General features: G+C 42.9%; 1 protein-coding gene across 2 annotated transcripts in view; it reads left to right on the forward strand.

Annotated features, from left to right (window-relative positions):
- Positions 1-13,220, forward strand: part of MYO10 (myosin X) — a 256,083-nt gene that overhangs the window by 42,020 nt on the left and 200,843 nt on the right. For both annotated transcript variants that reach the window (XM_043489225.1, XM_043489226.1), the window contains exon 2: positions 12,427-12,525. In XM_043489225.1, coding sequence (XP_043345160.1) covers positions 12,427-12,525 — 99 coding nt within the window. The remainder of the gene's footprint in view (positions 1-12,426; positions 12,526-13,220) is intronic.

Here is a 13,220-nt window from a genome sequence, read left to right on the forward strand (position 1 = left end):
TACTTCCTACTGGGTTCTTGGGTCTTTCGTTTTTATGAAGTAACGACAAACTCCTGTTTTGAGTATGTTTGTCTATTTTTTCTAAAAACAGATGGTAGCCAGAACACAGCCAGGATTTCATCAAGATTATCTTAACCAGTTTTTGTTGGTGTTTTTTTTTTTTTTTTTTAAAGAAAATTATTCCTATCAAGAATAGGAGAGGACAAAACTCCAGGAACTGAGAGGTAAAGGACATCTGGCGTTACGGTCTATGAGGAGTGAAACGTTTTGGGATGGTCTTTTATTGTTCCTCCTGTTCGTATCTCCTACTGTTTCCACTGCAAGGAAGAATGGAATGCAGTTCTGAAGCCAGTTGTTTTGTGTCCCTGAGAGAGGATTTCCCTCTATTTTTTAAGAGTTCTTAGAACAGTTGTGCTCATTTTATAAAGTCTGCTTGGCCTTCTCCCAGCTACCTACTTCTCTTTCTTGTCTTATTCTTCGGCTCCTCCTGTTACATAATTCCTTGCTTCAGAAGAAAGACTCTAGGTAGAGGGTATTAGAATAGGCATAGTTTTACCTCCAACATATTGTGTTTTAGAGCAGGAATGATCTTATTTATAATAAGTCCTCTATGTACGCACCTTCAAGTTGCAAACTTTTCCAAGATGTGAACATGCGTTCCATCAACATCAGACATGAGTTGTCTGATGTTGTTCCATCAGCATCAGGACAATTGCAGCTGGTCCTCCGTCTTCTGTTGCTGACGATCCTTCAGTTCTACCGTCTCCCACCGCTTCTCCCTCCTCTAGTCAATAACTCTTCTTGCCTGTTCACTCAATGCCAGCCCCCGAATGCCAGCTATTATACTATAGAACTTGTCAAGGTACTGTACTGTAAGATTAAAAATGTTTCATTTTTTTGCATCTTTTTTTATGTATTATTTGCATAAAATATATTATAAATCTATTACAGTACTATATGGCTAATTGTAGTTGAGTACCTGGGCTAATTTTGTTGGATTTATGAACAAATTGGACTTACAGACGTGTTCTTGGAACTGAACTTGTTTGTATGTAGGGTTCTGACAGACTGGTGAATCTTTCAGAGTGCCTGGTACATACGAGGGGGCACAAAAGATGCTGGTAGGAAGAATGGACTTGTGGAAAGGTGGCTGGATTGATGGATAGATGGGTTTATGGGTGGAGTGACATACAGATTGAATGAATTTTAAACGTGTTGGCTGATTCTTTGGGTTCATTTTCTGTTTTCTTTTAGACACATGTGTTGGCTGTGTGATGATTGGTTAGCTACTAGACAGAATAATTTGTTTTTTGGTCCGTGGATTGTCACATTCCTACACTGTCTGAGATTGTCTCAGCAACTTGGAGATGATTCATTTCTTTCAGTGTTACTGTTTCTGGGATTACTTCTAGTCACTGTAGTTCAGAAGAGTAACTGAAAAGTTGTTAGGAGGAGTTGAGAAGAAGGTAGGGAAAATCAAAATATAAAACCAGGATGGAATCAGTCGGCAAGTTGGAAGCCCAGAGTTGGGAATAAACTCATTAAAGAAACCAACTCTGAGTATTCATTGGAAAGACTGATGCTGAAGCGGAAGCTTCAATCCTTTGGCCACCTGATGCAAAGAGTCGACTCATTGGAAAAGACCGTGATGCTCAGAAAGATTGAGGGCAGGGGGAGAAGGGGATGACAGAGGATGAGATGGTTGGATGGCATCACTGACTGAATGGACATGAATTTGAGCAAGCTCTGGGAGATGGTGAAGGACAAGGAAGCTTGGCGTGCTGCAGCCTGTGGGGTTGCAAAGAGTTGGACACAGCATACTGACTGAACAACAACAAAAGAATTACAGTTTCATAAGTCAGGTGTCCTGCCATTTAGCATAGTTTGCTTTGGTTTTGATTATGAGTGGGGGACACCAATGAGTCTTTGCATCTTTACCTGAGGAACATTGAGCAAAGATTAGTTTATTGTTGCCAAAATCTTTTACTGTTTTCTTTTTTCCTCCCTTTCTACCTCCTACGGCTCATGTACTTTACATGTCATTGTCCCCATGAAAGCAGTGGCTCATGGTGGTGACAGTCTGTCCTTGTGGGCGGACAACGGGAAACAATGGATGCCACGTGACCCTTCTCACTGGGAACTGTGACGAGGCATGGGACAGATGGTGGACTTTATGGTATTGAATGTAGGCAGCCTCATTTTACAACCGTACTGTGTTTTAGGTGTGTTTATGGTCAGGTGTTGGCGACATGACATATCTTGCTGGGGGACTAGTGCTGTAAATGATACTGAGGCTCATATTTCCAAGAAATGTTTATGATGATGAAGATGACATAGCTGATAGCCACAAACACATTTCAGCTACAGATAGCTGGAATACATTCCTTATTAAAAGAGCAGTGCCTTCAAGGGCTTCTGGGGAGTTATGTAACGCTTGTCATGTAGCCTTTGGGGCTGGTTGTATGGGAGGGGTTGTGTCTGTGAGTCCTGAACAAGTGTCAGCAACACATTTTTCCCTGGAATTTAATGGTGGCCTCAGCTCTGAGGGGTGTAGAACAGTTGTCCTTGGCATTGCTTATTATAGAAAACAAATACCACTGCTGCTTCACAGCCCCGGTGACATGGGACACACTGGGCATCTTCATACCACGTGTTTCTGACATCCCGGGCGATATGCTCACAGCATATTCTTTTTCCATCCTCAGCGGTTGGGGGTCCCGCGCTAGCTGAATTCTGCATCCTTTGAGAACTGAGCTCGAAACCGCCTGGGTTCCGCTGGGAGCTAAGCAGCTGTGGGCTTTTCGGACTCCGATGCGGTGGTGCAGAAGGGGCTGCCAACCTCAGGTCTGAAGCTCTGCGGTCACGTGCAGGAAGTGAGTCCGGGGACCACTCACCCTGGTGGCCCCACGCTCTGTCCTGCCTGCTGCGTGGTGGGTGGACCCGCAGACCACCCACGGCGGCTGGGACGCTGGGGTCAGTGGCCGCGAAGCTGCTTCACTTTTCCCGGGTCCCCTCCCGAGGTGCAGCTGTTTCTGCAGGGGAGACGTCTTGGGTTGCCCCTTTTCCTTTCATTTCTGAGCCTCCTGGGTCCGTCCCCGGCCAGCAGGGCCCCTTTTGTCCCCGCCGCTCTTTTTCACACTGCATTTTTCATACTCACTTTGGACATGTGATGATGCTGTATTTCCTTCTCACTTGCACCGTTTCCAGACCTGCTGACAAGTTTTGCACTGAGGTTTGCAAGCCCTTGAGGTTGGAATCTCTCCGAGGGGAAAGAGCACAGGTTTTGAGTGGGTTTTTGTCTGTGCAGGTTCCGATTGTCTGCATACAAACGTTGTTAGTTCTAAACATGAAAGTGTGTTAGTCACACAGTTGTGTCTGACTCTTTGTGACCCCATGGACTGAAGCCCGCCAGGTTCCTCCATCCATGGGATTCTCCAGGCAAGAATACTGGAGTGGGCTGCCATTCCCTTCCCCGGGAAACATGAAAAGTACCTATTAAAAAAAACCCCAAACGGCAGAGTGGACGGAAAGGAGGAAAAGGAGAGAGGCCCCCTAGTACTGCCGTCCAGCCTGCTGCCTCGGAGACCTCTCTCCTTCTGTCCGTCAGATGTTTTGAATCCCATTCTGCAGCACTCCCTCCCCGCACCCAGCCCCTTCCTTCTGTGAGAACCCAGCCAAGGTCACCGGAAATTAGATCTGCCCCAGGTAGGTCATGTCTGGGCTGATCAGACTTTAGGAGGTTGTGGAAATTCCTAGAATTGAGACAGTGGAGTCTGCTTTCGGTTAATGGGGTTTGAAAGCTCCTTTCCTTTGGCTGTGACTCTCGAACTTTCCATTCACTCTAGACCAGTGGTTCTCAACTAGGACAGTCCCCTCCCCCACAACACGTAATTCCCTCACCCAAAATGTCAATACTGATGAGGTGGAGGAACCCGTGTTAGAACTTTGCATGTTATAAACACCATGTGTCCTGGAGACAGATTTGAGTAATGAGGATTAGAAAAAAAATATCTGTGCAGTTGATGAAAAGGTATTCCTACTTCAACAACAAAAATGACTATACACGAGGAGAGATCTCACTTATATGTGGACCCTCCCTGTCAGAACCACCCCCCTGAACTCCTACGGAGAACAGATGAGTGGTTGCCAGAGGGAGGGGTGGAGGAATTGGATGAAGAGCTTCAAATGCTAGAGACTTACGGTTGTAAAATAAGCCCTGCGGATCTCATGGACAGCGTGGTGGCTATGCTTGATAATACCGTATAGTTATTTGAAAGTTGCTAAGAGAGTAGATCTTAAAAGTTGTCATAAGAAAAAAAATATTAACCATGTGTGGTAATGGATGTTAACTAGATTTATTGTCTTGATCACTTCTCTGTAGATACTAAAATCATTATGTTGTACACCTGGAACTAATGTGTTACATGTCAATTATATTTCAGTTTTAAAAATGCTGTTTGAGTTCTTGTACTGTAATATATTACCCACATCTCCTTTCTGGAATTCAGTGTCTTCAAGAACAAGGATCCCTCATGTCCCAGCCTGCCACATTTGTTGGTGTTTAGTTGCTAAGTTGTGCCTGATTCCTGTGACCCTGCGGGGTAGCCTGCCAGGCTTCTCTGTCCGTGGCATTTCCCAGGCAAGAATACTGGAGTGGGTTGCCATGTCCTTCTCCAGGGGATCTTCCTGACTCAGGGATCGAATCCCCAACTCTTGCATTAGGCGGGCGGGTTCATTACCACTTGTTACATTAGACATCTTCAAATCCAGGTTACTTATTTACTAAGTTATTGCAGGCTAAAAAGGAGAACTTTCTTTTGGCTGTTGAAAATACTGCAGATTTAAATAGCCATATTAGGCACTTCCCTGATCCAGTGGCTAAGACTCCACACTCCCAATGTAGGGGGCCTGGGTTCGATCCCTAATTAAAGAACTAGATCCCACATGCTGTAACTAAAAATCCTGCATGCCCCAGCTAGAAGATCAAAGATCCCGCGTGCTGCAGCTAAGACCCAGTGCAGCTAAGTAGGTAGGCAGGCAGGGAAACGTTATTGGTTAATTTCCTCTATCTCAAAATAGAGTGCTTTCCTCAAGATACATTTTTATTTAAACAATAGCCATATTAATTTATCCATTACAATGTTATTTGACTTTCTTTTTTTTTTTTTTTAAAAAAAAAAGAAAGGCAGATCACATTTCAGAAACAGACTGTGACTTTATCGTGTAGGTTGTTAGGACTCCTGAACCGTGGCACTCAGCATGGGCCAAGTAAGCAGTTATGGGAGAAAAATAGGTGCGGTGCCCTGTTGTGGGTCTGAGACTGAGTTGTGTGTTTGACTAAAGAATGTCCTCTTCTGTGAATCTGTAATTAGAACATGCCACACAGTATGGTATTTAAAGTCCATCATCATTATCCCTTTTTAGGGTTGTTTTCCTACCTTATTTTTAAACTTAATTTTTTCAAAGTTCAGGGAAGAAAATCATTCTTGAAATCAGAAAAGAAATGTAGTAATTGAAAAGAAAAAAACATTTTTTCTTTTAAATGGGGCAGCAGCAGGTTGAAATCTATGATAGTGATTTTTAGCTTCTTAAATGGGGGTCAGTCAACTTTTTGTGCAGAAGGGCCAGGAGTTTAAGTACTTCAGGCTCTGCAAAGCTACGTTGTGTTTCCATGTTAGCAGGAAAGTGGCAGGTACAACTGCTTGCCCAAGAAGTTACTGCAAGTCACACACAGCTGACTGGGGATTTGTGATTATCTTCCAGGGAGGGAGGCTGATAATTGCAACAGAGATACTCTCTACCACTGGCTTCCCTGGTTGCTCAGTGGTAAAGAATCCGTCTGCCAATACAGGAGATACGGGTTGGAGCCCTGGGTCAGGAAGATCCCCTGGAGAAGGAAATGGCACCCCACTCCAATATTCTTGCCTGGGAAATCCCATAGACAGAGGAGCCTGGTGGGCTACAGTTCAGGGGGTCACAAGAGAGTCAGACACGACTTAGTGACTAAACAACAACATGTTCTGTAACAGAGTGTTATCAGGAGATGAGCTTGGACACGTCTTCTGGTAGCCTTGTATCTTTGAGCCCCTCCTGGTCTGTTAATAGAGTGGGGACTTAATGAACCCAACACAGATCAGTCTTCAGAGTTTTAACACAGCTGAAGAAGAATCCCATGGACAGAGGAGCCTGGCAGGCCATGGTCCATGGGGTCGCAGAGAGTTGGACACAACTGAAGCGACTAAGCACGCACGCACACATAGTCATTATTCCTGTGTGTGTGTTTCTTCACATCACCATTGCTCAATTATAGAGACATGATGGGGTTTTTCCCATTATGGAATGGTTAAGAATATTCATGTACCACTGAGAAGTATATAGGCTGGGATTTAAATTTTTTTAATGGTTTGAAATGGCCTCGTATAATCACATACAAGAAAACCCACCCATTGTAGATTTACAGTTGAATGGAGTTTAGGGCATTTAGACAGTTGTTGCATTTAGACAGTTGTGCCACCATCAGCACAATTCAGTTTTAGAATGGTTCCACTGTCCTCCCCACCCAGGTTCCTTCTTCCACGCACAGTCAGTGCGTCTCCCTGCCCCGACACCTAGCCTTGGGCATCTGTTCATCTAGTCTCTGCGTCTATGAATTTTCTTCTTCCAGAAATTTCATATATATAGAATTCTGTGATATATACTTATTTATGTGTAGCTTCTTTTACTTAGCATAATATTTTTGAGTTTCATCCTTGTTGGTGATTCTGTGATTTGGTTTTTTCTTTTTATTGCTGAGCCTTTCATTGTACAGATTTATCACATTTTATTTCTATACCAGTTGATGGACATTTGAATGTGTGGACAAAAAAAAATGTTGCCTGCCTTTCCCGTAAAAAAAAAAAATGAGGGTGCCCAGTATCAGCCACTGTATCCACCCTCAACAGTGCAGCTTGAGGGAATTCAGGATGGAGAAAAATAGGATCCTGGTCCTAGATAGTTAAGATGCGTATCTGGGGAATCAATTCAATGAGCCCAGACTCTTGCATCTTCCCATACATAGAAAAACACTGTAATTGTTAACTTGAGATGCTGGGTTTTGTGGTTAGCAGTAATCTCTTGGTGTTGGACCACATTTTTTCTCCCCCACCCGCCCCAGCAGAACCTCCAATATATCCTGGTTCCTCCCTTGCTTGTTTGGAACTGTTAACTCAGCTGAGAGGCTGGCACCCAGGCAGTAATCCTCCGTAAGGTCCCCAAATAAAATCTAACCTGCAACTTTAGGTTGTGCATTTTTCTTCTGTCGACAAGTGATTTCTATAATTCAGCTGTTGTGAACAATGCTGCTGTGAATATTCGCTTACAGGGCTTTTGAAAAACTTTGAGTAGGTAGATCTCTGGGAGTTGAATTGTTGGGACATATGGCAAGATTATATTCTGATTTTTAAGAAACTGCCAAACTGTTTTCCAAGGTGGATATACCATTTTATATCACCACCAGTTTTTCCACATTGTCACCAACACTTGGTATGGTCAGTCTTTTAGTATGGCCAGGAAATCATTCATTTGCAATGGAAAAATGGAATCTCTGTGAACCTAATTTTTAAAGGAATGGTATTACTTGCCTCCTTATCTTACAAGATTTCCCTCAAGTTCAAAGAGATGGGAATTTCTGGGCAAGTGCTTTATCTTGTAAAACTATTACTGGTGATTGTGTGCAGAAAAGTTTTTTAGAAGTTGAATTTAACACATACCTGTCTCAGATTAAGATGAAAACGTCCAGAGTTTTAATAAAACGTGTATTTTGTGATCCAACTTGTTCCACCTGCTTTTAAAGGCATATTTTTACTTCAGTTGTGAGTTTTCCCCATATGCTAGGAGTTTTCTCCATATGCCTGTGTTGTACATTAAATTATCAGCCTGTTTAACAATGACAGAATATAATGGTTTGCATATGGTTGGGCGTATTTTTCTTCCCTACTCAAACTTGGATGTTCTGGTAAATGTCTGTCTGTGACTTCGTTTTCAAATGCCTGTGGGTGGCCTCTTTTCTGGACCGGGGCGTATGTGTTCTTTTCGAATAGACTGGAAGCAGAAAGTTTGAGGCCTGAGAGAAACCATCCAGAACAATCTATGTGAAAAATATCCATTGCACCAGTTTTACTTTGCAAGTCTGATTCTATGAAAATTGCCTGTTTAAACTTTTTCAGAGAACAAAGTGGGTGTTTTGAATGCATTTCCCTTTTTATCTGGGGAAGACACTGCTCTGGGTTTAGGAAAACTGGTTAGGGGGCTCTGGATTGGAAATCAGGGCTGGATTTTGTAAGACTTGTTTATCAGCAGCTCTTCACACCTGTTGAGAAAGACCTTTGGACTAAGTAAGTTGAATTGTGTGTTTGATCATGTAGGCAGGACTGTGTCAACAAAGGGCTTGGTAATACTTTCAAATGAGAAGGTTCGCAAAGAGCCACAGCAAAACTCAAGTGAAAGAAATAGCCCACTGTGCAGCCTCTGGGAGTTGGGAGGTTTATATTAATCCTGGTGACAATTTATATTAATTCAGTGATGTTTCATAACAGAATCTTAATTCATATAAATAGACAATTTTGAGACTTGGGAAACAGACGTGAAATCCTTTTTGATCAAAGCGATGCAGGTGGTAGCCATAGCAAACAGAAAGCTTTGGACTCAGGATTCTGGGACGGAGGTCCACTGTGATTATTTTATGGTTTCACCTAATGAGTAAAAGCTCTTGTGTTATGACCTTGAAAGTTTCCATTTGAGTGTGTGTGTGTGTGTTTGCATGCTCAGTCATGTCTGACTCTTTGTGATCCCATGAACTATAGCCTACCAGGCTCCTCTGTCCATGAGATTTTCCAGGCAAGAATAGTGGAGTGGGTTGCCATTTCCTACTCCAGGGGATCTTCCCAGCCCAGGAATTGGACCAGAGTCTCCCGAGTCTCCTGCTTTGGCAGGTGGATTCTTTACATGTAGGTATTTGAAGGCTTTCAGTGTTGCAGTGTCTTGACATGTGAATTTTAAAAAGGCTAAAAAAGTAGTTAAGACACTTGGAAGTCTCTATCTAGACCATTACAAATACTGCAGTTTTGGTGTGAAATGGTATTTGAAAGAGCAGTCTTAGAGATGCCTGCAGTAAGTGTTCTTCTTGGAAAACAGCTGTTTGCTAATAAACCAGGACTGCCCAGCACTTGTGTCCTTTCTGGATGTTACCGGTGTCTCAAGCCGAAGTGGGAATCGGAGCTCCCTGACCGACCTGTGCGGGGATGGGAACTCGGCCCTGTTGGTGGGACCTGTGTCCTTCATATAAGGTGGTCGTCAGGATTTGTAAAGAAACCCCTCATACTCCTTTTGGATGCTATTTCCCATCTTCATTATGGAGGATTTCAACCCCTCCGTGGAGGGAAGGTTGAAGTTGGGAGTTAACTAAAACTTAGAATTCCCACACTAAAGAGAAAAGGGGTTGCCCATTGTGGGGGGTCCTTATATAGGGTGGTGGTAGGGATGCTAGGGGAACTGTAGAATCTGTAAGAGGAATAGGAGCTGGTGGTGTTTCAACCTGGGACTCCAGTCACCTTGGTCTTGGTGGAAATGCTTGGAGAACCTCACGGATGGGTGGCCCCATCTTTGGTCCCCCTCCTCCCAGAGCCCTGAGGTCTAGCCTGCTGGTCCTAAATACTTTCATCAAACTCAGGATTGACTTCATGGGGACAGAGGCGTGTGGTCACAGAGGTGACAACAAGTGTTTTAGATCCTGGCTGGTATGTTTTAAACAGTTGTCATTGGCACTGAGGGAGTAACATGTAAGTTGGATTTTTATGTCTTAAAATTTCCCTTGTAATAGGAGTTGTGTGTGATCACTGGATGCTTAAAGTGACCTTTGTGTACTGGTATGTTTTAGTTGTTGACTGATCTACTAGTGTGTCTTATTTATTCGTGAATTACTTTAAGGAGACACATAGTGTGGTGTGTGGAAAGAGCATGGAATAAGGAATTGGAAAGGTTTGAGACCTGGTTTGGTCACTAGCTGTGTGACATTAGATAAGGACCTAAGCTCTGAACTTGAGTTTCAGGGCAAGGATTCCTGTCTTACCAAATGTTAAGTTAGTATCAGTGTTATTGAGGCTCTTAGCACACAACTGGGACACCTCATGGGCACTCCATTACTGGAAGCTACTGTTTATGTGAGTAATAACATAATTTAAAGTAGCATAAAGTGCTGAGTATACTTAGTTTACTTGGACATTGTTTATCCCCTTCCATCTCTCTGTGTTGAGATCAGTAGTAGTCCCTTACATTAGAAGTTAAATGTATAATAACCAATACATTTGAATATTTCATTTAACATCTTAAAGCAAATTAATAAGCAGATCAATGAAATGAGGTTGAAAGTTCTAAAAAAAAAAAAAAAGAAGCTTTAAGTGCTGTTAATATATCAGGTGATAATTTTGGTGTGTTTCCACTGTTTCATTTTTGTTGGAGTTGATGAAATTGAGCAGAATAGAAATAATATGAGATACTAAAGTGATTCCAGCACATTGGGTATATATTAAGTCATAAAAGTAATTCTTTTTTTAAATTAAATATTTTTTAATTGAGGTATAGTTGATGTAGATATTGTGTTAGTTTTAGGTGTACAGCATAGTAGTACAGTATTTTTGCAGATTATATGCCATTGTGGGCTAATGGGTATAATGCATGATATGGGTATAATTCTCTATGCTATATGGTATATCCTTTTTCCTTATCTATTTTATATATAGTAATTTGTTTTTGTTAATCCCACACCCCTAATACATCCCTCTTGCCTCCTTTTTCCCATTGGTAATCACTAGGCTGTTTTCCATGCCTGTAAGTCTGTTACTATTTTGCATATATGTTTGTATTCTTTTCTTAGACTCCGTATATAAGTGATATCATACAGTATTTGTCTGTCTCTGACTTATTTCACTAAACATAAGTTACCTAGGTCCATCGACGTTGCTGCAAATGACAGTGTTTCATTATTTTTTATGACTAAGCAATTTTCACGTATCTGTACATCACATCTTCTTTATCCAGTTGTCTGATGGGCACTTGGGTTGCTTTCCTGTCTTGGCTGTTGTAAAAGTGCTGCTATGAACATTGAGGTGCATGTATCTTTTGGAACTGATTTTTTTTTCCTTTCTGGATATATACTCAGGAGTGGAATTATTGGATTATGTGGTAGTTCCACTTTAGTTTTTTAAGGAAACTTCATAATGTTTGCATAGTGGCTGCACCAATTTACATTCCCATCACCATGTATAAGAATTGCCATAAAGGTAACTGTTTATAATTTGAATGACCAGTGAACACCCAGTAATTTCTGCCAACATTTTTATCACTCGTCCTTGAAAACAAACGGTTTTCATGTTGGGAAATCAAAGAAAGGGGAAATTCAGCATTGGAAAGCTAGGTATTTTGATTGCCATTTCATTTATCCAGTGGGGAAGTAAAAAAGAGAAATAAAATCGATGCCAAAACATTTTGCCCTAAGTTAAAACAGTAGGATCTGGAAGTTGCTATCTCTTGGGCTGTAAATCCAAATTTTGGGGTGCCTTTGTTATCTGGTGGAATCCTGCCAAGATTCATACCAGTGGGACTGGGGTGTAATACTTACTAAAACGTAATCCCTCTTATGGAGAGGTCAGTGGATTTTGTACAAGGAGGAAGTCAGTGCCCTCCAAGTGGGGAAGTGCATGCATGGGGCTTGGACCTGGGAAGTTGGAGCCTGAACGTCCCGTAGAGTTCTCGACTTGAGGTGAAGCAGTGTGGTGACCTGATTAAGCTTGCAGTTTCTTCACGTGAGATGCTGGGCAAGCTACTTCTGGATCTCCACTTCTCCATCTATACAATGGGATGATAAATGACCTCAAAGGGCGTGTGTGAATGAAATGAGATAATCCACAGAAATCAGTTGCATTTTAGCACGGTTTTCTCTGTCCTTTCTTTTCTTCCTCTGTCTAGTGGGGCTGTCAGTCACTCTCGTACATATGTAAGGCCGTGGGTATATGTGGGCTTCCCTGCTGGCTCAGATGGTAAAGAATCCACTGGCAACGCAGGAGACCCGGGTTCAGTCCCTGGGTCGGGGAGATCCCCCGGAGAAGGAAATGGCACCCCACTCCAATATCCTTGCCTGGAAAATCCCATGGACGGAGGAGCCTGGAGGCTGCAGCCCGTAGGGTCGCAAAGAGTCGGACACGACTGTTCAGCTGACACAGAGGGCTGTGGGTGATGCTTTCTTTGAAGATTCGTTCCTTGCTTATTTGAGAAAGACATTTGCTTTTCAAAACCTGACTTTTTTTAAGGAATTTAGTTAAGTATAGTAATTTTATGGGTGGTGTTTTGCCACAAAATGCAGTTTCAACTCATATGCCCTTTGTTTATTTACAGGGAACACGGGTCTGGCTGAGAGAAAATGGCCAGCATTTCCCCAGTACCGTAAATTCCTGCGCGGAGGGCGTTGTGGTCTTCCAGACGGACTATGGTCAGGTGAGCTGAGAGCCTGCAGCTTCGTACCAGCCGTGTTTGCTTCCTCAAGGGGCCCTGAGTAGGGGCACGTGTGTTCATCCCCCACCCCTCATGCCCTAGGCATCTTTTCTCAGTGATGAAACAGAATCCCAAAAGGAATGTGTAATGCACACCTTGAGTGTGTGAGAGACGCAGTTAAAAAATTCTCCCAAATGGAAAGCCAAGTGTTCCAATCAGGACGTGACAGAAGAACACTGCGCGTGGCTGGTTTCCCTCCTGGGGATCAGGACGAAGCAGACGTATAGGGTGGTGATGGGTTTCATGGTGACCTTCCCTTAAAGTTTGTAAACTTGCCTAGTGTTGGGAATACTGGTCTGCCAGTGAGTCTGTAGCAGTGACCTGGTCCCTGTAAAGACAGGATGGAGCAAACCACGTATCCTGAGCTTCTTATCCACCTTGTGAAGCACTGAAGAAGCTCCTCTGTCTGTAGGGACCACTGCTCCAAGGTTCTCACTCTTTAGTGTAAAACAAATGAAAATGACTGAGAACGAATACTTGAATCTACACACCGGCCCATTGATTATATCTGGACAATTGAAAAGGAGCCTAGCTTCTCCATTTTACAAGGAAACCAATTTACAATTTTTTTGAAGTCCAGGTGGTTCATTGGTAAAAAAATGGGCCTACCAGTGCAGGAGACCCAAGAGGTGTGAGTT

Source organism: Cervus canadensis, chromosome 16, assembly GCF_019320065.1.
Source record: "Cervus canadensis isolate Bull #8, Minnesota chromosome 16, ASM1932006v1, whole genome shotgun sequence".
NCBI classification, from domain to species: domain Eukaryota; kingdom Metazoa; phylum Chordata; class Mammalia; order Artiodactyla; family Cervidae; genus Cervus; species Cervus canadensis.